Here is a 24337-nt window from a genome sequence, read left to right as displayed (position 1 = left end):
TTAAGTTGACGTTTTCTAAATAAAATGATTGAGTTTCTCTTTTCTCTTTCTTATATTTTTACCAGCAATTAGACCTGCTTCATAGAACATATGCACTTGAAGCTGGCTATTTTACCATGATCATAATAATACAAAACACAAGGTTCTATATCAGATACTTGCTAACTTCAGCTGTCACAGGGCAGAGAAGCCTATGCTCCTGGTCTGGCTTTCCGTACATCTAGGGCATCCTCGTGTCCTCCATCCATCCTGTCTGATAAAGGTGCAGGAAGTAAGTTGTGCCTGATAAGATACAAACTCAGTAAAATCTAAATATCTGTTGTATGTTTGTACACTTTTCCTGTCCTACTTCGGTTAACAGTCCACTCTGCGCTTGAAGCTGCCTCTCCTCTTTGTCTTGAAGGTAATTATCCGAAGTGACATGCGTCACCAACTCGTGTTATTCTCTGGACAATAATTCTTGGAGGTTACGGAAAGAGGCGATTGGTGACGATTGGTGACGACTGCAGAGATGGCTGATATCAATTTCCGATGATGTGCGCGCAGACTGATGATCGGGCAAAACAAGGATATGATTGCAGTTCTACATTTCAGCATCGTCTGGCAGTCACGCTGGAGTCGTATGCTGTAAGGACAGGAAGTAAGTAGTGCATGAAAAGTATACAAATATAAACAAAATATTTACATTTTACTAATTTGTTTATGGAGTACAAATATTATATTTTTTTCGAATGCAGCACTGATATCGAAGCCGAACTTTGTATGATTCAAATGTGCAACATGAAATTTTGTATACTTCCTGGTTTGGGTATTTATTTTCCCATCTTGTCATTCTTCCAATCCATCCATTCCTTCCTTATCCATCCACTCCCACTCCATTCTCCATCCTCCAGTCCATTGAATCCATCTTCCATCTCCATCCACCTGTCCTTCCACTTCCATTCTCCACTCCCTTCCTGTCTTTCCTTCCTCCTCCTTCGTCTCCCTTCTTCGTCTCTTCCTCCTCCATCTTTGTCCTCTTCATCCCCCGTCTTCCGTCCATCATCCTTCCATCTTCCTCACGTCATTATCCCTCCCTCTCGTCCATTCTCATCCTTCCATCTTCATTCCCTCGTCCCTTCATCTTCCGTCTTCCGTCCCCATCTCCTTTGTCTTCCTCCCTTCCTTCCATCCTCGTCCCTTCTCCTTCATCTTTACCTCTTCCATGTCTTCCTCCCTTCATCTTCCAGTCCTCCCTCCATGTCCTTCGTCTTCCTGGTCCTCTCCATCTTCAGTCCTCCTCCATTCTTCGTCATCCTCATCCCCTTCCATGCTCCCTCCCGTCCTTTTCCCTCCCCTCACTCTCATCGTCCATTCTCCATCGTCTTCCTCCCCTCGTCCTTCGTCTTTATTCGTCCATTCCTTGTCTTGGCTCCTGGTCCCCTCGTCCTTCCTTCCTCTCCATCTTCCCTCATCTTTCTCCACTTCCCTGGTCCCTTCTCCTTCATCTTCCTTCCATTCGTCCTTTCCTGTCCATTCGTTCCTTCTTCCCTCATCCATTTCCTTCCATGTCCATCTTCCTTCGTCGTCCATCCATCCTTCCTCCCTTCCTCCCTTCGTCTTCCTCCCTCCTGTCCATCCCTTCGTCCGCCTCCTCTCCTCCATCCTTCGTCTTCCTCCTCCGTCCCCTCCCTCCATTCACTTCCTCGTCCTTCTCCTTCATCTTCCTTCCTCGTCCATCCATCCTTCCATTCCTTCTCCTCCGTCCCATCCTTCGTCTTTCCTTCCTCTCCCTCCATCCGTCCTTCCCTCCTCCTCCTTCGTCTTCCTCCTTCGTCCTTCCTTCGTCTTTCTTCCTCCGTCTCTTCCTCCATCCATTCCTCCTCCATTTCCTCCATCGTCCTTGCTTCTTCCATCCATCCTTCCTCCTTCTTCCATTCCGTCCATTTGTCCGTTGTCCTTCGTTCTTCGTCCTCCTCCTCTCCTCCGGTCCATTCGTCCTTTCGTCTTCCTCGTCCTCGTCTTCCTCATCCGTCCATGTCCATCCTTTCCTCCTTCTCCGTCTTCTCCTTCCTTCGTCTTCTTCCTCTTTCTCCATTCGTCTTTCTCCCTCCATCGTCGTTCTTTTCCTTCCTCCGTCCATTCCTCTTCGTCCATTCCTCTTCCACTCCTTGTCGTCCGTCTCTTCCTTCCTTCCGTTTCGTCTTCCGTCGTCCGTTCCTCGTCTTCCTCGTCCACTTCGTCCATCTCGTCCGTTCTCCGTTGTCTTCCGGTCCGTCCTCCTTCGTCTTCCTCGTTCCTTGTCTTCCTCCATTCCTTCTCCTTCGTCTTCCTCCATCCCTTCTCCTTCCGTCTTCTTCTCCTTGTCTTCGTCTTCTCCCTCGTCTTCTCCTCTCTTTCGTCTTTTCGTCTTTCCTTCCTTCGTCCTTCCGTCGTCCGTCTTCGTCCATGTCTTCCATCCGGTCTCTCTCCTCGTCCGTCCTTTCTCCACTCTTCTGTCCGTCTTCGTCTCTCCGTCTCTCCTCGTCTTCCTCGTCTTCGTCCATGTCCTCCTCGTCTCGTCTCTTTCCTCTCTTCCTCTGTCGTTGTCTCCATTCCACGTGTTCGTTCGTCTTCCTTCTCCTCCGTCGTCCCTTCGTCTCTTCCTCGTCTCCTTTTCCTGTCTTCGTCGTCCTCCGTCTTCCTCCTCGTCCTTCTCGTCCTTCCATGTCTTCCTCGGTCTTCGTCTTCCGTCCTCCTCGTCCTTCCCTTGTTTCCGTCTCGTCTCCTCGTTCGTTCGTCTCTCCTTCCGTTCTCCTCGTCCTTCTCCTTCTCCGTTGTTTGTCCGTTCCTTCGTCTTCCGTTCTTCGTCTTCGTCTTCCTTCGTCGTCGTTCGTCTTTCTTCCTCGTCTCTTCCTCCGTCGTCTTCCATCCGTCCATTCCCTCCCGTCCATGTCGCCACTTCGTCTTCAGATCCATCCGTCTTCCTCATGTTCCTTCGTCTTCCTTATCCTTCGGATCCTTGTCCTTCTCGTCTTTTCCGTGCGTCTCGTCTTCTCCCTCGTTCGTCCTTCCATTCTCTTCTCCATTCGTCCGTCGTCCTTCTCCATTTTCATTCCACGTCCGTCGTCCTTCCATGTCGTCTTCCTCCTCGTCTTCTTCTGTTCGTTCCGTCTCCGTTCTTCCTCCCTGTCTTCCGTCGTCCTCGTCTTCCTCGTTTCGTCTTTCGTCGTCCATCCGCTTGTCTTCCGGATTGTCGTTCGTTTCGTCCGTCTTCCTCGTCCATCGTCGTTCCTGTCGCTCGTCGTCCTTCCAGTCGTCCATGTCGTTCTCTTCCTTCGTCCCTCGTATGTCCTCGGCCACCGTCGTCCCGGTGTCGTGTTATGTCTCTCGTCATTGCTCGTTCCGTCGACCCTTCCATTCCACCACCCTCGCTCCATTCTCCTCCACTATCCTTCGTTCCTTGTCTCCTTCGTTCCATTCCTGTTGTCCATTCCTTCGTCCACCTCCTGTCCTTCCCTTCATTCCGTCCCCCCTCCATGTCCATCCTTCCATCCATGTCCCATCCTTATCCTTCCTTGTCCCTCATTCCTCCCTCCCTCCACCCTCCTCCCTTCAGTCCCTCCATTCCTCCATTCCATCCTTCTCGTCCGCTCCCTTCCGTTGTCGATTCCATCCACATTCTTTCCATCCTTCCGTTCTCCCTCCCTCCATCTTTCATTCCTTCTCTCCGTTGTCACTTCCATTCCTTCTCCCTTCATTCCTTCCATCCCTTCCACTCCCTTCATCCTTCCTCCTTCTCTTCCTCCTTCCTCCATCCTTCCTTCCTTCATCCATTCTCACTTGTCTTCCTCCATCCGTCTTTCTCCCTTCGTCTTTCCTCCCTTCCTTCTCCTTCTTCCTTCTTCCTTCCATTCCTTCGTGTCTTCCTCCCCTCCTTCCTTTCCTCCACGTCCGTCCATTCCTCCTCCCTCCTTGTCTTCCTCCCTCGTCCATTCCTTCTCTTCCCTCTTTCCTTCCTCCATCCATATCCATTCCATTTCCATTCCTTCCACTCCCTTTCCCTTCATCTTTCCACCCTTCCCCCTTCATCTTCCTCCATCCATCCTTCGTCTTCCTCCCCTTCTTTCTTCGTCTTCCTCCATCCATCTCTTCGTCTTCCACCCCTCATTCCTTCCTCCATTGTCTTCCTCCCATCCATCCTTTCCATCCCTTCGTCTTCCTTCCCTCCCACTTCCTCGTCTTCGTCCCTTCTTTCCTCCCCATTCCTTCCTGTCCATCCTTCTCCCTCCATCGTTTTCAAGTCTTCCTCCCTCCTTCCTTCCTCCCTCGTCTTTCCTCCTCTTCCTTCTTTTTCGTCTTCCTCCCCTCGTCCCTTCCTCCCTTCCTCTTCCTCCCTCCGTCTTCCTCCATCCATCCCTTCTTTCTTCCTTCCCTCGTCTTCCTTCCATTCCTTCCTCCCTTCCTCCCTCCCTTCATTCCTCCCCATTCCTTCATCCATTCATCCTTCCTCCCTTCCTTCCTTCTCCCTTCATCTTCCTCCCTCGTCCTTCTTCCTTCATCTTTCCTCCTTCCATCCTTCTCCTTCTGTCTTCCTCCCATCCGTCCATTCTCCTTTCGTCTTCCTCCTCCTCTTCCTCCATTCGTCCCATTCCTCCCTCCCATCCTTCCCTTCCTCTTCCTTCCCTCCTTTCCTCCTTGTCTTCCCTCGTCCATTCCTCCTTCGTCTTCCTCCCTCGTCCATTCTCCTTGTTTCCTCCATCGTCCCTTCTTCTTCCTCCCCTCATTCTTTCCTCCTTGTTTCCTCCCCTCCATCCTTCTCCTTCCATCCTTCCTTCTCCTTGTCTTCCTCCGTTCTTCTCCCTCGTCTTCATCCACTCGTCCATTCTCCCTCGTCTTCCTCCTTCGTCCTTCTCCATGTTTCCTCCCTTCTCCATTCGTCTTCCTTCATTCCTTCCTCCCCGTCCTTCCTCCCATTCTCCTTCTCGTCCATTCCTCCCTCCCTTCTCCCTCCTCCTTCTCCTTCCTTCCTCCCTTTCTCCATTCCTTCCTCCCGTCTTTTCCTCCCTTCTCCCCTTCTTTCACTCCCTTCGTCTTCCATTTCCTCATCCATATTTTTCGTCTTCCTCCTCGTCCTTCTTCCTTCCTTCCTCCTGTCGTCCTTCCCTTCGTCTTCCTCCCCTCCTCCTCTCCTTCGTCTTCCTCCTCCCATCTCTTCCTCCACCCCTCCTCCGTCCATCCTCCTTCGTCCTTCCTTCCACCTCGTCCATCTTCTCCCTCGTCCATTCCTCCTCGTCCTTCCCCTCGTCTTCATTCTCCATTCCATTTCCTTGTCGTTCCTTCCTCCTTCGTCTTCCTCCTCCGTTCCTTCCCTTGTTTCTCCTCCCTCCTTCCTCCCTCGTCCATTCTCCTTGTCTTCCTCCCTTCGTCTTCCACTCCTTCCCTCCTGTTCCTCCGTCGTTCTTTCCTCCTTCGTCTTCCCCTTCCATTTCGTCTTCCTCCTCGTCCATATTCCTTCGTCTTCCTGTCGTCCCTTCTCCTTCCGTCTTCCTCCATTCTTCCTTCCTTCGTCTTTCCATCCATCCGTCTTCCTCCTTCGGTCCATTCGTCTTCCTCCTTTTCCTTGTTTCCTTCGTCGTTCCTTCTTCCTGGTCCTTCCCATCTTTCCTTTTGTCGTCTTCCATTCCTCTTCCTCCTTTCCTTCGTTTCAGTCTTCGTTTCGTTGGGCTCCTTCGGGTCCTCTGTCGGATCCAGCTGTTCTGGACTCCGTTGTCGTCCTTCTTCCTTCCATTCTGTTCCATAATGTTCCTTGTTCGGTTCCGTGTCGATTCCGTGGTCCTTGTGGCTCCATTTCCTCCGTTCCATGCGATATTTGGTCCTTGTTGGTCATGGTCTTCGTTCTGGTCATCCTTTGGATCCTTGTCCTTCCTTCCTTTTCCTTCCTTTCCCCTTCGTCTTTACTCCCCTCATCCCATCGTCTTTACTCCCCTCGTCCCTTCTCCTTTAGTCTTTACTCCCCTCGTCCCTTCTCCCTTCGTCCTTGCTCTCCTCGTCCCTTCTCCTTAAGTCTTTACTCCCCTGGTCCCTTCTCCCTTACTCCCCTCGTCCCTTCTCCCCTTTTCTTTACTCCCCTTGTCCCTTCTCCCTTCGTCCTTACTCTCCTCGTCCCTTGTCCCTTCGTCCTTACTTACATCGCCCTTACTAACTTTATCTTTACTCCCGTCGCTGTTCTCGGAGTTCTTTTGTCCTTCCTTCTCCACTCCTTACTTCCATCGCCCTTACTCACCTTTTCCTACTCCCATTCATCAAAACATATTCATTTTCATAGAAACGTCTCGTTTACAAGGAACTGGGAACTGAGCTATCAATGGGAGGTAACTGATGCCTGACGAAATTGTTCAGTCCAACATCCGTCTTGTAACATGGAGTGAGTGAGTGAGTTTAGTTTTACGCCGCACTCAGCAATATTCCAGCTATATGGCGGCGGTCGGTAAATAATCGAGTCTGGACCAGACAATCCAGTGATCAACAGCATGAGCATCGCTCTGAGCAATTGGGAACCGATGACATGTGTAAACCAAGTCAGCGAGCCTGACCACCCGATCCCGTTAGTCGCCTCTTACGACAAGCATAGTTGCCTTTTGTGGCAAGCATGGGTTAGTGAAGATCAATTCTACCCCGGATCTTCACGGGTTCTGTTTGTAAATAATAAAGCATTGAATAAATATGTTGTTTTTTACTCTTTTAAGCTTTGTTCTTAAAATGTTCATTTATGCAGACTTGGTCTCGTCGCTACATACGAGATCATTATCCGCCTAACGAAGGGGCAAGAACCAGCCCGGAAAGGTCGTTATCGATATATTTGTCTTGTATTATTACACCAACTTCTAAATGCCCTTGAAGAGTCGCTGTATGGCTGCAATAATGCCGATGCGACATAAAACTCAACTCAACTCATTTCATATAGCAATGAAAACAAGGTATTCATTTTTAAAGGTGTGTCGACCAAGGACAACTAGACTGTGGTGTATGTCATAGATTAGAATAACTCAAAATAGGTGACAATTATATTACCCCCCTTAATTAATACCAATGAAAGACCAGTAACCAAACTGAGACCACCTTACTGGGGATCATGAGGACTTACAGAGCCCTTCTTCCTGTGTCACTTCCCAGCAGCATTTAGACCGACCCTCACGTTGATCAATGATGAACTTACTAGAGACTGTCATGGGACCAAACCTTAACACAGTTGTAGCTCCCAGAATGGAACCTCCATCAATAACCACAGATCATAATATTTTACTTACTTTACAACACATGCAAGCTATTCAAAATTTATCTAGTGGTTCTCTTTCTTTGAAGAAGCAAACATTCATAGGGACTTTGATTAAACATTCCCCCTTTTAAAATCAACAACAAAATGGACCCATCTATTGATTCATTTAGAACCCTTGAAAATTTGACATTAGGAACCGATGACATGTGTCAACCAATTCAGCGAGCCTGACCACCCGATCCCGTTAGTCGCCTCTTATGACAAGCATAGTCGCCTTTTACAGCAAGCATGGGTTGCTGAAGACCTATTCTACCCCGGATCTTCACCGGTCTGTAACATGGAAGCGTACGCGATATATATGTATATGGGGATATTTATCATGCGTGCTCTTGTCTATCTCTGTATATGCATATCTATACGAGTATAATGTATGTATGTGCGTGTGTGTATGTATGATTGTGCGTATGTATGTATGTGTATGTATGATTGTGTGTATGTATGTGTGTAAATTTGTCTGTATGTCTGTCTGTCTGTCTGTTTGTCTGTCTGTGGCTAAGATACCAAAACATGTTATGATCAAACTTCCAGCCCAAACGGTGTCCGTCATAACTTGATGAAACAGTTGGTTTATCAATTTTAGTTTCACTTGATGATTAGGTTAATGTTTCTAACATTGGTTTTCAGACATGTCGAGGAATCAGAGGGAGACAGAATCTGAACGTCCTGACAGGGAAAGTGAGACAGATGGTGATGAAACTTTCACAAAGAACAACCTGGCATCATCAGAAGGAGCACAACCTGGTAATGACAATGATGTTGATGTCGTTCCCCAAGGAACACAAGGTGAGAGGACATTCTCCATGGACATGGTAGCATCATCAGAAGTGGTTGAGCGTCAGGCCAGTGCGGGGAGTGGTTCCATGGCTGTTTCTGAGAGACGAGAAAGGCAAGCGGTGTCTACTAAAATCACTGCAGGCAAGTGGAATGTTTATCACAAACAAAATCGAGACAACTGAGATATCGAGTTATCAGAGTCCAACACTCCGTTTTGTTCACCATATTTAATAAACACCTATATCAAATGCATGTGTTTACGAAACACATTTTATTATTTAAAACGTGATAGGGAGTAGGCACCGTTGGTTCCTCTTATTGTTGTCTCCTTCCCAAAATGACATAATTATCTTACAAGGGTTATACACTTTCAATAAGGCAACGACAAAGCTAGGGAAAGTTTCATTGCAATCTACTCACATGCTGTTTCTACTCTTATTCCAGGGTCTGACTTCAAAGGCATCATAGTACAGGACTCTTCTGATGTCAGCTTATCTGTTGGAGGTCAGAATGATGGAATAATGAAGTCAGGTAATAATGGTGTTTTATTGGAGAAACATTTAATTGTTATGGAGCCAAACTGAGGCATCTAGCAGATGTCTGACTCAAAGGGCTGACTTAAGGATTTAAACCTATCTGTTCTCGAAATGTAACATTTCTTTTACAACAGCATAGCACATGGTGATATACCTAAACAGAAAAATAATAGGCAGATGATAACGAGGGAGGTTTTATGCAGAAAACAATGTTGTATATGAATCTAGTTTGTAGTGTGGTGGTAGGATAACTGAGTTATGCAACTCTCATCTTGGTTGACGGTCAGATTAAAATGGCGTCTGTTAGTTTCGCGATGCTCTTGTTTTCCTGTAAAAGGACAGGGCAACTCAGGTAGTTGACTTGATCAGTTGGCAGGTGGGCTGTTGCTGCGAGATGTCAGGCATACATTATTGATATGATAGATGCCCTAGGTCTTCTTGGTGTATGCTTCCCAGAAGATACATCGGATTTTATTATCTATCAGATTTAGTTATTGGCAAAAGAAGATCTTGCTAGAAAAAAATACATGAAGCAGGTTGTATAGTTTAAAAATGATGGCTATTGTTCTTGTAGATATGCTGCAAATGAACCTGAAGCGAGTCAAAGATGTCTGTGTGAAAACTGCTAACTATAGGACAGTGAAGGGGCGCTTGGAGAAGTATGGTCATGTAACAATAAGTGGTGCTTCTGGTGAAGGAAAAACGTCCATTGCCTTGATGATAGGAGCAGATCTAAGGAACCAGGGGTATGAACTTGTGTTTGTTGATGATATGGATAAATTTGAGCTGAAGAATTGTGAACTGCGTGGAAAGAAAGTTTGTCTGATACTGGATGATATATTTGGAACAGTCGGCCTATCAACTGACGTTCCCCATCTTAGGTCCATTCTACAAAATCTCAAACATTATTTAGAAGATGTCAAATCTAGTAAGGAACTGAAAACAGCGATTCTTGTTGTCTTCACCACCAAATCGTACAACCTGGAATGTGGAGTCGCAAAGTTGGATGGCCAAGAATGCTATTTTTTCACAGGACCATCGCTTCTTGATTTGACAAAAATGACATCGTGTCATTACAGTCCCGAGGAAAGAAGGAAGATACTCCAGAAACAACTAAAACACCATAACATCGACCTGAACCTCGATATTGGTAGGCTTTGTGACAAAAGAGAATATTTGTTTGGCTTTCCCCTGATATGTTCTCTGTTTTGTGAATTCCTGAGTTTTCAAAAAGAACCTGCACAATTTTTCCAAAAACCACTACTTTATCTACGGCGAGAAATTGACATGATAATGGAACGTGGAAATGACCAGTCCGCTGCTCTCATCCTGATGCTGTTGTGTGAAGATCATCTGAACTTGAGCCAGGTAGAAATGGAATCTAAAAATCATGTTTTAGAAGCTAATCTGCAGGCTGTAAAAAGTGTGGTGTCAGTAACGTCACGGACTGCAGTTGCCAAAGCCATCAGGTGTTACAGGGGAACATTTTTCACTGATGGAGATATCCTTGGATTTTCACATCCCACAATCTACGACGCCTGTGCGTGTGCCCTATTCAAAATAAATTCATCCTTCGTTCTGAACCACTGCAGTATCAGATTCCTTTATGAGCGTGTACAAACCCAGCCAGTCCAGTCCTCTGCAATAGATAATCACCTCCACATCATCTACGTCTCAGATGCTTACTATGACAAAATTGCCTCCAGACTGGCGGATGCTGTTGCCAAAGGCAACTACAGTATGTCTATTACACATCCTATTTTGAAAAACAAGCAAATAGTGGACAAAGTGTTCCAGATGCTCAAACTGAGGAAATCAAATACATTAAAGCGGTTGCTGCATACGAAGGACACAAAAAGGCTTGCCATGTTACATGCAAAGGAAGAAGAGAAGCACTTACTGTACTGGGCAGTTCATGCACATAGTAAGTACTTGATTGAGAAAATCCTCGATGTTGGATACCATTTTTCAGACGAAGAGATCATGGAAGCCTTCAAGGCCTGTGCTTCCTGTGGGAACGAAGCAGTGTTGTTGTTGTTATCTTCCAAATATAAGTCACTGCTTCATCAAAGTGTGCTCAATGAAGCTCTAGTGACTGCCACAGACAATAATTACAAAGACATTGCATTGGCCTTACTTAACGCAGGAGCTGATATCTATGAATCAAAAAATGATGTGGGTGAAAATGTCTTTCAAATTGCTAGGATGAAGGAGTTCCGTCTACTTGGAAGAGAATTTTTGGGATTTATTACCGAAGGATTAAACATCAAACATCTGACTGGAGACTTCGACTTTCTGAGAGCAGCTTATTCAGCCTTGTGTTACAGCTGTAGTGTAGGGGATGTAAGACTTTCACAATTCTTCCTTCCAGTCACTGAGATTAATGCAAGATATCCTAAGGGCAAAACCCTCCCATTCTTTCACATTAATTGTCGGGGACACGTTGGACTAACGCCAGTGATGGAAGCAGCTTTGCATGGGAAGAAGGATGTTTTCGACCTGCTCGTGTCAAAGGGAGCTGATCTTACACTAAGAGATGACAAAAATAACACCCTCCTTCATGTGGCAAGTCAAGGTGGAAATAGCCCCATTGTAGAAGATCTGCTTCCACTATTTGACATCAATTGTCGGGCACAGTCGGATGTTATACCAGTGATGATAGCAGCTATCTTTGGCAAGAGAGATGTTTTCGAACTCCTCAAGACAAAGGGAGCTGATCTTACATTAAGAGATTACTACAATAACACCCTCCTTCATCTAGCATGTGTAGGTGGAAATAGTGGCATTGTAGAAGATCTGCTTCCACTGTTTGACATCAATTGTCGGGGAGAAGAGGGTTGGACACCTTTGATGGCAGCAGCTTGGTATGGGAAGAAGGATGCTTTCGACCTGCTCGTGTCAAATGGAGCTGATCTCAAAGTAAGAGATGATAACAATAACACCGTCCTTCATGTGGCATGTCGAAGTGGAAATAGTGGCATTGTAGAAGATCTGCTTCCACTGTTTGACATCAATTGTCGGACAAAGTCGGATGTTATACCAGTGATGATAGCAGCTATCTTTGGCAAGAGAGATGTTTTCGATCTCCTCAAGAAAACGGGAGCTGATCTTACGCTAAGATATCACAGCAATGACACCCTCCTGCATCTAGCATGTGTAGGTGGAAATAGTGGCATTGTAGAAGATATGCTTCCACTGTTTGACATCAATTGTCGGGGAGAAGAGGGTTGGACACCTTTGATGTCAGCAGCTTGGTATGGGAAGAAGGATGTTTTCGACCTGCTCGTGTCAAATGGAGCTGATCTCACACTAAAAGATGATAACAATAACAGCCTCATTCATCTAGCATGTGTAGGTGGAAATAGTGGCATTGTAGAAGATCTGCTTCCACTGTTTGACATCAATTGTCGGGGAGAAGAGGGTTGGACACCTTTGATGGAAGCAGTTTTGCATGAGAAGAAGGATGTTGTCGACCTGCTCGTGTCAAAGGGAGCTGATCTCACACTAAGAGATGATACCAATGACACCCTCCTTCATCTAGCATGTGTAGGTGGAAATAGTGGCATTGTAGAAGATCTGCTTCCACTGTTTGACATCAATTGTCGGGGAGAAGAGGGTTGGACACCTTTGATGGCAGCAGTTTTGTGCGGGAAAAAGGATCTTTTCGCCCTGCTCGTGTCAAAGGGAGCTGATCTCACACTAAAAGATGACTACAGTAGAAATGCTCTTCATGCGGCATGTCAGGGTGGAAATAGTGGCATTGTAGAAGATCTGATTCCACTGTTTGACATCAATTGTCGGGAAGAAGAGGGTTTGACACCTTTGATGGGAGCAGCTGGGTTTGGGAAGAAGGATGTTGTCGACCTGCTCGTGTCAAAGGGAGCTGATCTTACACTAAGAGATGACAAAAATAACACCCTCCTTCATCTAGCATGTCAGGGTGGAAAAAGTGGCATTGTAGACGATCTGCTTCCACTGTTTGACATCAATTGTCGGGGACAAGAGGGTTGGACACCTTTGATGGCAGCAGCTTGGTATGGGAAGAAGGATGTTTTCGACCTGCTCGTGTCAAAGGCAGCTGATCTTACACTAAAAGATGAGAAGAGTAGAAATGCCCTTCATCTGGCATGTCAGGGTGGAAATAGTGGCATTGTAGAAGATCTGCTTCCACTGTTTGACATCAATTGTCGGGGACAAGAGGGTTGGACACCTTTGATGGCAGCAGCTCGGTATGGGAAGAAGGATCTTTTCGCCCTGCTCGTGTCAAAAGGAGCTGATCTCACACAAAGAGATGATAAAAATAACACCCTTCTTCATCTAGCATGTGCAGGTGGAAATAGTAACATTGTAGAACATCTGCTTCCACTGTTTGACATCAATTGTCGGGGATATGTGGGTTGCACACCTTTGATGGTAGCAGCTTTTCATGGGAAGAAGGATGTTGTCGACCTGCTCGTGTCAAAGGGAGCTGATCTCACACTAAAAGATGAGAAGAGTAGAAATGCCCTTCATGTGGCATCTCAGGTTGGAAATAGTGGCATTGTAGAACATCTGCTTCCACTGTTTGACATCAATTGTCGGGGATATGTGGGTTGGACACCTTTGATGGAAGCAGCTTGGTATGGGAAGAAGGATGTTTTCGCCCTGCTCGTGTCAAAAGGAGCTGATCTCACACAAAGAGATGATAAAAATAACACCCTCCTTCATCTAGCATGTGTAGGTGGAAATAGTAGCACTGTAGAAGATCTGCTTCCACTGTTTGACATCAATTGTCGGGGAGAAGAGGGTTGGACACCTTTGATGGAGGCAGCTTGGTATGAGGAGAAGGATGTTTTCGACCTGCTCGTGTCAAATGGAGCTGATCTCACACTAAAAGATGATAACAATAACAGCCTCATTCATCTAGCATGTCAGGGTGGAAATAGTGGCATTGTAGAAGATCTGCTTCCACTGTTTGACATCAATTGTCGGGGAGAAGAGGGTTGGACACCTTTGATGGAAGCAGTTTTGCATGAGAAGAAGGATGTTGTCGACCTGCTCGTGTCAAAGGGAGCTGATCTCACACTAAGAGATGATACCAATGACACCCTCCTTCATCTAGCATGTGTAGGTGGAAATAGTGGCATTGTAGAAGATCTGCTTCCACTGTTTGACATCAATTGTCGGGGAGAAGAGGGTTGGACACCTTTGATGGCAGCAGTTTTGTGCGGGAAAAAGGATCTTTTCGCCCTGCTCGTGTCAAAGGGAGCTGATCTCACACTAAAAGATGACTACAGTAGAAATGCTCTTCATGCGGCATGTCAGGGTGGAAATAGTGGCATTGTAGAAGATCTGATTCCACTGTTTGACATCAATTGTCGGGAAGAAGAGGGTTTGACACCTTTGATGGGAGCAGCTGGGTTTGGGAAGAAGGATGTTGTCGACCTGCTCGTGTCAAAGGGAGCTGATCTTACACTAAGAGATGACAAAAATAACACCCTCCTTCATCTAGCATGTCAGGGTGGAAATAGTGGCATTGTAGACGATCTGCTTCCACTGTTTGACATCAATTGTCGGGGACAAGAGGGTTGGACACCTTTGATGGCAGCAGCTTGGTATGGGAAGAAGGATGTTTTCGACCTGCTCGTGTCAAAGGCAGTTGATCTTACACTAAAAGATGAGAAGAGTAGAAATGCCCTTCATCTGGCATGTCAGGGTGGAAATAGTGGCATTGTAGAACATCTGCTTCCACTGTTTGACATCAATTGTCGGGGATATGTGGGTTGGACACCTTTGATGGAAGCAGCTTGGTATGGGAAGAAGGATGTTTTCGCCCTGCTCGTGTCAAAAGGAGCTGATCTCACACAAAGAGATGATAAAAATAACACCCTCTTTCATCTAGCATGTGTAGGTGGAAATAGTAGCACTGTAGAAGATCTGCTTCCACTGTTTGACATCAATTGTCGGGGAGAAGAGGGTTGGACACCTTTGATGGAGGCAGCTTGGTATGAGGAGAAGGATGTTTTCGACCTGCTCGTATCAAAGGGAGCTGATCTTACACTAAAAGATGAGAAGAGTAGAAATGCCCTTCATGTGGCATGTGTAGGTGGAAATAGTGGCATTGTAGAAGATATGCTTCCACTGTTTGACATCAATTGTCGGGGAGAAGAGGGTTGGACTCCTTTGATGGCAGCAGCTTTCTGTGGGAAGAACGATGTTGTCGACCTGCTCGTGTCAAAGGGAGCTGATCTCACACTAAAAGATGATAACTATAACACCCTCCTTCATGTGGCATGTGGAGGTGGAAATAGTGGCATTGTAGAAGATCTGCTTCCACTGTTTGACATTAATTGTCGGGGTGAAGTCGGTTCGACACCTTTGATGGCAGCAGCTTTGCATGGGAAGAAGGATGCTATCGACCTGCTCGTGTCAAAAGGAGCTGATCTCACACAAAGAGATGATAGAAATAACACCCTCCTTCATCTAGCATGTGTAGGTGGAAATAGTGGCATTGTAGAAGATCTACTTCCACTGTTTGACATCAATTGTCGAGGAAAAGAGGGTTGCACACCTTTGATGGCAGCAGCTTTGTGTGGGAAGAAGGATGTTGTCGACCTGCTCGTGTCAAAGGGAGCCAATCTGACACTAAAAGATGACAACAGTGAAAATGCCCTTCATCAGGCATGTCGAGGTGGAAATAGTAACATTGTAGAAGATCTGCTTCCACTGTTTGACATCAATTGTCTTGGATATGTGGGTTGGTCACCTTTGATGTCAGCAGCTTGGTATGGGAAGAAGGATGTTTTCGACCTGCTCGTGTCAAAGGCAGCTGATCTTACACTAAAAGATGAGAAGAGTAGAAATGCCCTTCATCTGGCATGTCAGGGTGGAAATAGTGGCATTGTAGAACATCTGCTTCCACTGTTTGACATCAATTGTCGGGGATATGTGGGTTGGACACCTTTGATGGAAGCAGCTTGGTATGGGAAGAAGGATGTTTTCGCCCTGCTCGTGTCAAAAGGAGCTGATCTCACACAAAGAGATGATAAAAATAACACCCTCTTTCATCTAGCATGTGTAGGTGGAAATAGTAGCACTGTAGAAGATCTGCTTCCACTGTTTGACATCAATTGTCGGGGAGAAGAGGGTTGGACACCTTTGATGGAGGCAGCTTGGTATGAGGAGAAGGATGTTTTCGACCTGCTCGTATCAAAGGGAGCTGATCTTACACTAAAAGATGAGAAGAGTAGAAATGCCCTTCATGTGGCATGTCAGGGTGGAAATAGTGGCATTGTAGAAGATCTGATTCCACTGTTTGACATCAATTGTCGGGAAGAAGAGGGTTTGACACCTTTGATGGGAGCAGCTGGGTTTGGGAAGAAGGATGTTGTCGACCTGCTCGTGTCAAAGGGAGCTGATCTTACACTAAGAGATGACAAAAATAACACCCTCCTTCATCTAGCATGTCAGGGTGGAAATAGTGGCATTGTAGACGATCTGCTTCCACTGTTTGACATCAATTGTCGGGGACAAGAGGGTTGGACACCTTTGATGGCAGCAGCTTGGTATGGGAAGAAGGATGTTTTCGACCTGCTCGTGTCAAAGGCAGCTGATCTTACACTAAAAGATGAGAAGAGTAGAAATGCCCTTCATCTGGCATGTCAGGGTGGAAATAGTGGCATTGTAGAAGATCTGCTTCCACTGTTTGACATCAATTGTCGGGGACAAGAGGGTTGGACACCTTTGATGGCAGCAGCTCGGTATGGGAAGAAGGATCTTTTCGCCCTGCTCGTGTCAAAAGGAGCTGATCTCACACAAAGAGATGATAAAAATAACACCCTTCTTCATCTAGCATGTGCAGGTGGAAATAGTAACATTGTAGAACATCTGCTTCCACTGCTTGACATCAATTGTCGGGGATATGTGGGTTGCACACCTTTGATGGTAGCAGCTTTTCATGGGAAGAAGGATGTTGTCGACCTGCTCGTGTCAAAGGGAGCTGATCTCACACTAAAAGATGACAACAGTAGAAATGCCCTTCATGTGGCATCTCAGGTTGGAAATAGTGGCATTGTAGAACATCTGCTTCCACTGTTTGACATCAATTGTCGGGGATATGTGGGTTGGACACCTTTGATGGAAGCAGCTTGGTATGGGAAGAAGGATGTTTTCGCCCTGCTCGTGTCAAAAGGAGCTGATCTCACACAAAGAGATGATAAAAATAACACCCTCTTTCATCTAGCATGTGTAGGTGGAAATAGTAGCACTGTAGAAGATCTGCTTCCACTGTTTGACATCAATTGTCGGGGAGAAGAGGGTTGGACACCTTTGATGGAGGCAGCTTGGTATGAGGAGAAGGATGTTTTCGACCTGCTCGTGTCAAAGGGAGCTGATCTTACACTAAAAGATGAGAAGAGTAGAAATGCCCTTCATGTGGCATGTGTAGGTGGAAATAGTGGCATTGTAGAAGATATGCTTCCACTGTTTGACATCAATTGTCGGGGAGAAGAGGGTTGGACTCCTTTGATGGCAGCAGCTTTCTGTGGGAAGAACGATGTTGTCGACCTGCTCGTGTCAAAGGGAGCTGATCTCACACTAAAAGATGATAACTATAACACCCTCCTTCATGTGGCATGTGGAGGTGGAAATAGTGGCATTGTAGAAGATCTGCTTCCACTGTTTGACATTAATTGTCGGGGTGAAGTCGGTTCGACACCTTTGATGGCAGCAGCTTTGCATGGGAAGAAGGATGCTATCGACCTGCTCGTGTCAAAAGGAGCTGATCTCACACAAAGAGATGATAGAAATAACACCCTCCTTCATCTAGCATGTGTAGGTGGAAATAGTGGCATTGTAGAAGATCTACTTCCACTGTTTGACATCAATTGTCGAGGAAAAGAGGGTTGCACACCTTTGATGGCAGCAGCTTTGTGTGGGAAGAAGGATGTTGTCGACCTGCTCGTGTCAAAGGGAGCCAATCTGACACTAAAAGATGACAACAGTGAAAATGCCCTTCATCAGGCATGTCGAGGTGGAAATAGTAACATTGTAGAAGATCTGCTTCCACTGTTTGACATCAATTGTCTTGGATATGTGGGTTGGTCACCTTTGATGGCAGCAGCTCGGTATGGGAAGAAGGATGTTGTCGACCTGCTCGTGTCAAAAGGAGCTGATATCACACTAAAAGATGATAACAATAACACCCTCCTTCATCTAGCATGTGTAGGTGGAAATAGTGGCATTGTAGAAGATCTGCTTCCACTGTTTGACATCAATTGTCGAGGAAAAGATTGATGGACACCTTTGATGGCAGCAGCTTGGTATGGGAAGAAGGATGTTGTCGACCTGCTCGTGTCAAAGGGAGCCAATCTGACACTAAAAGATGACAACAGTAGAAATGCCCTTCATCTAGCATGTGTAGGTGGAAATAGTGGCATTGTAGAAGATCTACTTCCACTGTTTGACATCAATTGTCGGGGACAAGAGGGTTGGACACCTTTGATGGCAGCAGCTTGGTATGAGAATAGGGATGTCTTCGACCTGCTCGTGTCAAAGGGAGCTGATCTCACACTAAAAGATGACAACAGTAGAAATGCCCTTCATCTGGCATGTCAGGGTGGAAATAGTGGCATTGTAGAAGATCTGCTTCCACTGTTTGACATCAATTGTCGGGGAGAAGAGGGTTGGACACCTTTGATGGAGGCAGCTTGGTATGAGAAGAAGGATGTTTTCGACCTGCTCGTGTCAAATGGAGCTGATCTCACACTAAAAGATGTCAACAGTAGAAATGCCCTTCATCTGGCATGTCAGGGTGGAAATAGTGGCATTGTAGAAGATCTGCTTCCACTGTTTGACATCAATTGTCGGGGAGAAGAGGGTTGGACACCTTTGATGGCAGCAGCTTGGTATGAGAAGAAGGATGTTTTCGACCTGCTCGTGTCAAAGGGAGCTTATCTCACACTAAAAGATGACAACAGTGAAAATGCCCTTCATCTGGCATGTCAGGGTGGAAATAGTGGCATTGTAGAAGATCTGCTTCCACTGTTTGACATCAATTGTCGGGGATATGTGGGTTGGACACCTTTGATGGCAGCAGCTTTGTGTGGGAAGAAGGATGTTTTCGACCTGTTCGTGTCAAAGGGAGCTGATCTCACACTAAAAGATGATAACAATAACACCCTCCTTCATCTAGCATGTGTAGGTGGAAATAGTGGCATTGTAGAAGATCTGCTTCCACTGTTTGACATCAATTGTCGGGGACAAGAGGGTTGGACTCCTTTGATGGCGGCAGCTCGGTATGGGAAGAAGGATGCTTTCGACCTGCTCGTGTCAAAGGGAGCTGATCTCACACTAAAAGATGACAACAGTAGGAATGCCCTTCATCTGACATGTCAGGGTGGAAATAGTGGCATTGTAGAAGATCTGCTTCCACTGTTTGACATCAATTGTCGGGGACAAGAGGGTTGGACTCCTTTGATGGCGGCAGCTCGGTATGGGAAGAAGGATGCTTTCGACCTGCTCGTGTCAAAGGGAGCTGATCTCACACTAAAAGATGACAACAGTAGAAATGCCCTTCATCTGGGATGTCAGGGTGGAAATAGTGGCATTGTAGAAGATCTGCTTCCACTGTTTGACATCAATTGTCGGGGACAAGAGGGTTGGACACCTTTGATGGAAGCAGCTTTGTATGGGAAGAAGGATGCTTTCGACCTGCTCGTGTCAAAAGGAGCTTATCTCACACAAAGAGATGATAACAATAACACCCTCCTTCATCTAGCATGTGCAAATGGGAATAGTAGCATTGTAGAACATCTGCTTCCACTGTTTGACAATAATTGTCTGGGATATGTGGGTTTGACACCTTTGATGGCAGCAGCTTTGCATGGGAGGAAGGATGTTGTCGACCTGCTCATGTCAAAGGAAGCTGATCTCACACTAAAAGATGATAACAATAACACCCTCCTTCATCTAGCATGTGTAGGTGGAAATAGTGACATTGTAGAAGATCTGCTTCCACTGTTTGACACAATTGTCGGGGACAAGAGGGTTGGACTCCTTTGATGTCAGCAGCTCGGTATGGGAAGAAGGATGCTTTCGACCTGCTCGTGTCAAAGGGAGCTGATCTCACACTAAAAGATGATAACAATAACACCCTCCTTCATCTAGCATGTGAAGGTGGAAATAGTGACATTGTAGAAGATCTGCTTCCACTGTTTGACATCAATTGTCGGGGAAAAGAGGGTTGGACTCCTTTGATGGCAGCAGCTCGATATGGGAAGAAGGATGCTTTCGACCTGCTCGTGTCAAAGGGAGCTGATCTCACACTAAAAGATGAGAACAGTAGAAATGCCCTTCATCTGACATCTCAGGGTGGAAATAGTGGCATTGTAGAAGATCTGCTTCCACTGTTTGACATCAATTGTCGGGGAAAAGAGGGTTGGACTCCTTTGATGGCAGCAGCTCGATATGGGAAGAAGGATGCTTTCGACCTGCTCGTGTCAAAGGGAGCTGATCTCTAACTAAAAAAGATGAGAACAGTAGAAATGCCCTTCATCTAGCATGTCAGGGTGGAAATAGTGGCATTGTAGAACATCTGCTTCCACTGTTTGACATCAATTGTCGGGGAGAAGAGGGTTGGACACCTTTGATGGCAGCAGCTTTGTATGGGAAGAAGGATGTTTTCGACCTGCTCGTGTCAAATGGAGCTGATCTCACACTAAAAGATGTCAACAGTAGAAATGCCCTTCATCTAGCATGTCAGGGTGGAAATAGTGTCATTGTAGAAGATCTGATTCCACTGTTTGACATGAATTGTCGGGAAAAAGAGGGTTTGACACCTTTGATGGCAGTAGCTTGGTGTGGGAAGAAGGATGTTGTCGACCTGCTCGTGTGAAAGGGAGCTGATCTCACACTAAGAGATGACTGCAGTAGAAATGCCCTTCATCTGGCATGTCAGGGTGGAAATAGTGGCATTGTAGAATCCGCTTCCACTGTTTGACATCAATTGTCGGGCACAGTCGGATGTTATACCAGTGATGATAGCAGCTCTTCTTTGGCTAGAGATATTTTTCGATCTCCTCAAGACAAAGGGAGCTGATCTTACACTAAGAGATGACTACAATGACACCCTCCTTCATCTAGCATGTGCAGGTTGAAATAGTGGAATTGTAGAAGATCTGCTTCCACTGTTTGACATCAATTGTCGGGGAGAAGTGGGTTGGACACCTTTGATGGCAGCATCTTGGGATGGGAAGAAGGATGTTTTCGACCTGCTCGTGTCAAAGGGAGCTGATCTCTAACTAAAAGATGACTGCAGTAGAAATGCCCTTCATCTGGCATGTCAGGGTGGAAACAGTGTCATTGTAGAAGATCTGATTCCACTGTTTGACATGAATTGTCGGGAAAAAGAGGGTTTGACACCTTTGATGGCAGCAGCTCGATATGGGAAGAAGGATGCATTCGACCTGCTCGTGTCAAAGGGAGCTGATCTCACACTAAAAGCTGAGAACAGTAGAAATGCCCTTCATCTAGCATGTCAGGGTGGAAATAGTGGCATTGTAGAACATCTGCTTCCACTGTTTGACATCAATTGTCGGGGAGAAGAGGGTTGGACACCTTTGATGGCAGCAGCTTTGTATGGGAAGAAGGATGTTTTCGACCTGCTCGTGTCAAATGGAACTGATCTCACACTAAAAGATGTCAACAGTAGAAATGCCCTTCATCTGGCATGTCAGGGTGGAAATAGTGGCATTGTAGAAGATCTACTTCCACTGTTTGACATCAGTTGTCGGGGAAAAGAGGGTTGCACACCTTTGATGGTAGCAGCTCGGTATGGGAAGAAGGATGTATTCGACCTGCTCGTGTCAAAGGGAGCTGATCTCACACTAAAAGATGACAACAGTAGAAATGCCCTTCATCTGGCATGTCAGGGTGGAAATAGTGGCATTGTAGAAGATCTGCTTCCACTGTTTGACATCAATTGTCGGGGAGAAGAGGGTTTGACACCTTTGATGGCAGCAGCTTTGTATGAGAAGAAGGATGTTTTCGACCTGCTCGTGTCAAATGGAGCTGATCTCACACTAAAAGATGACAACAGTAGAAATGCCCTTCATCTGGCATGTCAGGGTGGAAATAGTGGCATTGTAGAAGATCTGCTTCCACTGTTTGACATCAATTGTCGGGGAGAAGAGGGTTGGACACCTTTGATGAATGCAACTTGGTATGAGAAGAAGGATGTTCTCGACCTGCTCGTGTCAAAGGGAGCTGATATCACACAATGAGATGATAACAATACCACCCTCTTTCATCTAGCATGTGCAGGTGGAAATAGTAGCATTGTAGAAGATCTGCTTCCACTGTTTGACATTAATTGTCTGGGATATGTGGGTTTGACACCTTTGATGGCAGCAGCTTGGTATGAGGAGAAGGATGTTTTCGACCTGCTCGTGTCAAATGGAGCTGATCTTACACTAAGAGATGACAAAAATAACACCTTCCTTCATCTGGCATGTCAGGGTGGAAATAGTGGCATTGTAGAAGATCTGCTTCCACTGTTTGACATCAATTGTCGGGGAGAAGTGGGTTGGACACCTTTGATGGCAGCATCTTGGGATGGGAAGAAGGATGTTTTCGACCTGCTCGTGTCAAAGGGAGCTGATCTCTAACTAAAAGATGACTGCAGTAGAAATGCCCTTCATCTGGCATGTCAGGGTGGAAATAGTGTCATTGTAGAAGATCTGATTCCACTGTTTGACATGAATTGTCGGGAAAAAGAGGGTTTGACACCTTTGATGGCAGTAGCTTGGTGTGGGAAGAAGGATGTTGTCGACCTGCTCGTGTCAAAGGGAGCTGATCTCACACTAAGAGATGACTGCAGTAGAAATGCCCTTCATCTGGCATGTCAGGGTGGAAATAGTGGCATTGTAGAATCCGCTTCCACTGTTTGACATCAATTGTCGGGCACAGTCGGATGTTATACCAGTGATGATAGCAGCTCTTCTTTGGCAAGAGAGATGTTTTCGATCTCCTCAAGACAAAGGGAGCTGATCTTACACTAAGAGATGACTACAATGACACCCTCCTTCATCTAGCATGTGCAGGTTGAAATAGTGGAATTGTAGAAGATCTGCTTCCACTGTTTGACATCAATTGTCGGGGAGAAGAGGGCTGGACACCTTTGATGGCAGCAGCTTTGCATGGGAAGAAGGATGCTCTTGTCAAAGGGAGCTGATCTAACACTAAGAGATGACAACAATGACACCGTCTTTCATGTGGCATGTCAGAGTGGAATAGTCCCATTGTAGAAGATCTGCTTCCATTCTTTGATATCAATTGTCGGGGACAAGACGGCTTTACACTATTAATGAATGCAGCTTTCTGTTGAAAACACAATATTTGGGAACTCCTTCTGAAACGTGGAGGTAACCCTGTTTGTGTAGGTGATGATAATCACACAACACTACACACTGCATGTAGAGGTGGAAACATGTTGATTATTGAAGATGTCATAGGCGATTTTGACATTGACACAAGAGGTTTTCACGGTCGGACACCGCTCCTGGAGAGAGCTAGAGGAGGCCACATTCCTGTAGTTGACTTCCTTGTGGCCCGAGACGCTGCCGTCAAAATATTGGACGATATTGGGAATAGCCTGCTACACGTTGCTTGTGTAGGTGGGCACCTTGGTATGGTGAAACATGTGTGTCCATGGTTTAATATTGATGACAGAGACACACTAGGGTGGGCTCCTGCAATGGTAGCATCTATATTTGGAAAGTCTGCAGTGTTTGACTACCTGAGACTACAAGGTGCAGATCTGACACTGGTTGATGAGACTGGAGGTGATTTGTTCACTCTTGTCCTTCAGGGACGATGTAGACAAATCATAGAACGATTATCACCTGATGGACAATATGTGAAGAAGCAGAATCCCTGGACTACACTGATGAGATCGGTAGTGACTGGATCTTTTGAAAAGTTGAAAGTTTGCCATGACAACAGTCCTGAGCTTGTTCAGACAGACCAGTTTGGAGACAGTCTGCTTCATCTGGCTTGTCGTGGAGGCAACAAACAATGTATGGGGTATTTGCTCCCGTCCTATGACATCAATGTCCGAGGTCGGTATAACTTGACACCGGTGATGATGGCGGCTGAGTGTGGACATGAGGATGTCTTCCAGGTACTGGTGGACCACAAGGCAGATCTTGCCTTGCTCTCAGACACAAGAGAATGCATCCTTACTCTCGCTCAGAGAGGGCAAAGCAATGACATTGTGGAATGCTTGAGGAATGTGTCAGGAAATTGTTGAATGAGAAAGATCTGTAAAATGGGTGGGCAGCCGATGGAGTTTCCTAATAACTTAAGAATGTCAAGGATCATTCTGGACATCATAGATTCTTAAATATACTGATACACTGTGAAGATGCACAATTAGTATGAACAAGAAGTCATGAATTTTGTACACAGTAGATAACACTTCAAATGAAACCTGTAATACGACATTGTTGATTTTGATGATCTTATGCCTAAATAAGCTGAACAATCTGATGTTTGTGAGGTCAAATTTGTCAAATAAATACAAAGAATCTTGTATGTATTTTCAAAGCATCTCAGTATGCAAGTTGAACATGCCCATTGTCTTAAGTGAATGTTTGGAAGATAATACCTTCTTGTACTGTATTTTCAAATATTTGACACTTGACTTATCGGTGTTCCACAGCTATTGGTACCAATTGTAATCAGATGTTGTAGA

At 45.8% G+C, this 24337-nt stretch overlaps 3 protein-coding genes and 2 long non-coding RNA genes across 5 annotated transcripts; 3 read left to right on the top strand and 2 right to left on the bottom strand.

The window, feature by feature from the left end:
• Nucleotides 1–1531: 1531 nt before the first annotated feature.
• Nucleotides 1532–5759, bottom strand: LOC124261873 (trichohyalin-like). Its single transcript, XM_046696242.1, has 5 exons — nt 5183–5759; nt 4037–4449; nt 3802–3977; nt 3080–3506; nt 1532–2941 (listed from the first exon to the last, which is right to left on the bottom strand). The coding sequence occupies exons 1-5, from the start codon at nt 5757–5759 to the stop codon at nt 1532–1534; spliced, it is 3003 nt and encodes a 1000-aa protein (XP_046552198.1).
• Nucleotides 5760–7838: 2079 nt separating this feature from the next.
• Nucleotides 7839–13532, top strand: LOC124261872. Its single transcript, XM_046696241.1, has 5 exons — nt 7839–8212; nt 8516–8602; nt 9182–11226; nt 12592–13416; nt 13500–13532. Exons 1-5 carry the CDS (start codon nt 7924–7926, stop codon nt 13530–13532), a joined length of 3279 nt encoding a protein of 1092 aa, XP_046552197.1. The 5' UTR covers nt 7839–7923.
• Nucleotides 13533–15868: 2336 nt separating this feature from the next.
• LOC124261882 lies at nt 15869–17135 on the top strand. The gene is made up of 2 exons (XR_006894453.1): nt 15869–16057; nt 17033–17135. It is a non-coding gene; the product is annotated as an uncharacterized LOC124261882 (long non-coding RNA).
• LOC124261883 lies at nt 16191–17036 on the bottom strand. Its single transcript, XR_006894454.1, has 3 exons — nt 16957–17036; nt 16523–16566; nt 16191–16327 (listed from the first exon to the last, which is right to left on the bottom strand). It is a non-coding gene; the product is annotated as an uncharacterized LOC124261883 (long non-coding RNA).
• Nucleotides 17136–23071: 5936 nt separating the features above from the next.
• Nucleotides 23072–23893, top strand: LOC124261871 (ankyrin repeat domain-containing protein 17-like). Its single transcript, XM_046696240.1, has one exon. It carries the CDS (start codon nt 23072–23074, stop codon nt 23891–23893), a length of 822 nt encoding a protein of 273 aa, XP_046552196.1.
• Nucleotides 23894–24337: the final 444 nt, after the last annotated feature.

Source organism: Haliotis rubra, unplaced genomic scaffold, assembly GCF_003918875.1.
Source record: "Haliotis rubra isolate DU_JTF1 unplaced genomic scaffold, ASM391887v1 Scf813, whole genome shotgun sequence".
NCBI lineage: Eukaryota > Metazoa > Mollusca > Gastropoda > Lepetellida > Haliotidae > Haliotis > Haliotis rubra.
Note: the sequence above shows the minus strand (reverse complement) of the source record. Positions and strands in the feature narration are given on the sequence as shown.